The sequence below is a fragment of the Dendrobium catenatum genome, unplaced genomic scaffold (genome assembly GCF_001605985.2).
Source record: "Dendrobium catenatum unplaced genomic scaffold, ASM160598v2 original_scaffold_213071, whole genome shotgun sequence".
NCBI lineage: Eukaryota > Viridiplantae > Streptophyta > Magnoliopsida > Asparagales > Orchidaceae > Dendrobium > Dendrobium catenatum.
This window is the reverse complement of record NW_021531481.1, coordinates 1-1329: the sequence shown is the minus strand read 5'-3', so window position 1 is coordinate 1329 and position 1329 is coordinate 1. Positions and strand designations below refer to the sequence as shown.

Here is a 1329-nt window from a genome sequence, read left to right as displayed (position 1 = left end):
TACAAACTCCCAGTTGTGACTTCCTTCATTGTAATTGAGTGCTTGTGGGTACGAGTGGTAGGAGGAGAAGAAAATGGGCGAACATGGATCGGGTGTAGGCAGCAGGTTACACAATGGCTTGTGATCATGTACTGGTGCTCGAATGCAAGTGGCATAGTGGGAGATGATCTTGAGAGAAGCATGCTTGAAGTGAGTTGTGCGAGATTTAGAGAACGAAGTGGGAGATTTAGAGGCAATAGGTGCAGGATGCAAATGCCAGAGAGGAAGAGTGTGGGAGAAAAAAAGTAGTATTTCATTTTGAAATGTCAGTCCTTCACACTCAGTTATTTCTTTGTTAAAATTTAAACATAGATCAAACTTGATGGTTTGTTTTTTCTTTTTTTACAGATGTTTTATCTCTAGTATTGCATTTTAAATTTTCTACTATTTCCTTTCATGGCTTCAATTATATAATTTTCTAAGTCCAGAGGAATATATTGAATCATATTGTGTTACTAAAGTAGGCCTTTTCCTACTGTACCAGCATTTGGAGATCATGATTTGGTGCATTCAGCATGATTTCCTTGAGAATGTGCAGTCGTGCTATCCTGACTATCAATCATGGGCATCACATGCTCAGGAAAGGAAGTCAGCAGCTATTAAGCAATCCTGGCCTGATAGTTCAAGTTATTTGGCATATTATGGTGATCGATCTGAGCCTGCATTATTTATTGAGCAGGCATTGTCCAATCTTGAAATTGAAGAATGCTTCGGAGATAAGCATGATGAAATAGATGTATTTTGCTTGCAGGACACAAATTCTCCCGTAATGTTTTCATCTAAAATTAATGAGTCTTACAGGAATCATGCATCAGCGTGTTACCCTTTTAAACAAGCACGAGCTGCTGTGGATGCTATATTTTTACACGGAGCTTCTGATATGGTGATTGCAAAAAGAGCTATAGTATCCTTGAGAGTTTGAACTTTCTTATTGTTATACTCTATTATTAAAAAATTAATTTTATTTTTTATTTTTTATTTTTTATTATCCTTGACATTCTTGTAGTTCTTATATTATTTATTTGACCGGCATTGGACTTTACCAGATGCAGAATGGAGGTATGTAGTTGATGATTTTGCCTCGTCATTTGGTATAGGCAGACTTCAACTACTGGAATCTTTGATGTTTTATCTTCTCGATGATCACACGGATCAGGCCTTGCAGGTAATCTTTTCATGTCATGTTCATTTGTTTGTTTATTAATCCACTAGTATTTAAAATCTAGAATTTAGTATTGTTTTGCAAATTTAGATGAACGATGTAGGCATGGATGATATATATGGCAAAGT

The 1329-nt window shown here is 36.1% G+C and overlaps 1 protein-coding gene across 1 annotated transcript; it reads left to right on the top strand.

Moving 5' to 3' along the window:
* Positions 1-46: 46 nt before the first annotated feature.
* LOC110115137 (E3 ubiquitin-protein ligase HOS1-like) lies at positions 47-1222 on the top strand (the record flags this gene model as incomplete). Its single annotated transcript, XM_020848272.2, has 2 exons — positions 47-943; positions 1046-1222. Coding segments are annotated over exons 1-2 (585 nt in total), but the record flags the coding sequence as incomplete, so codon positions are not given.
* Positions 1223-1329: the final 107 nt, after the last annotated feature.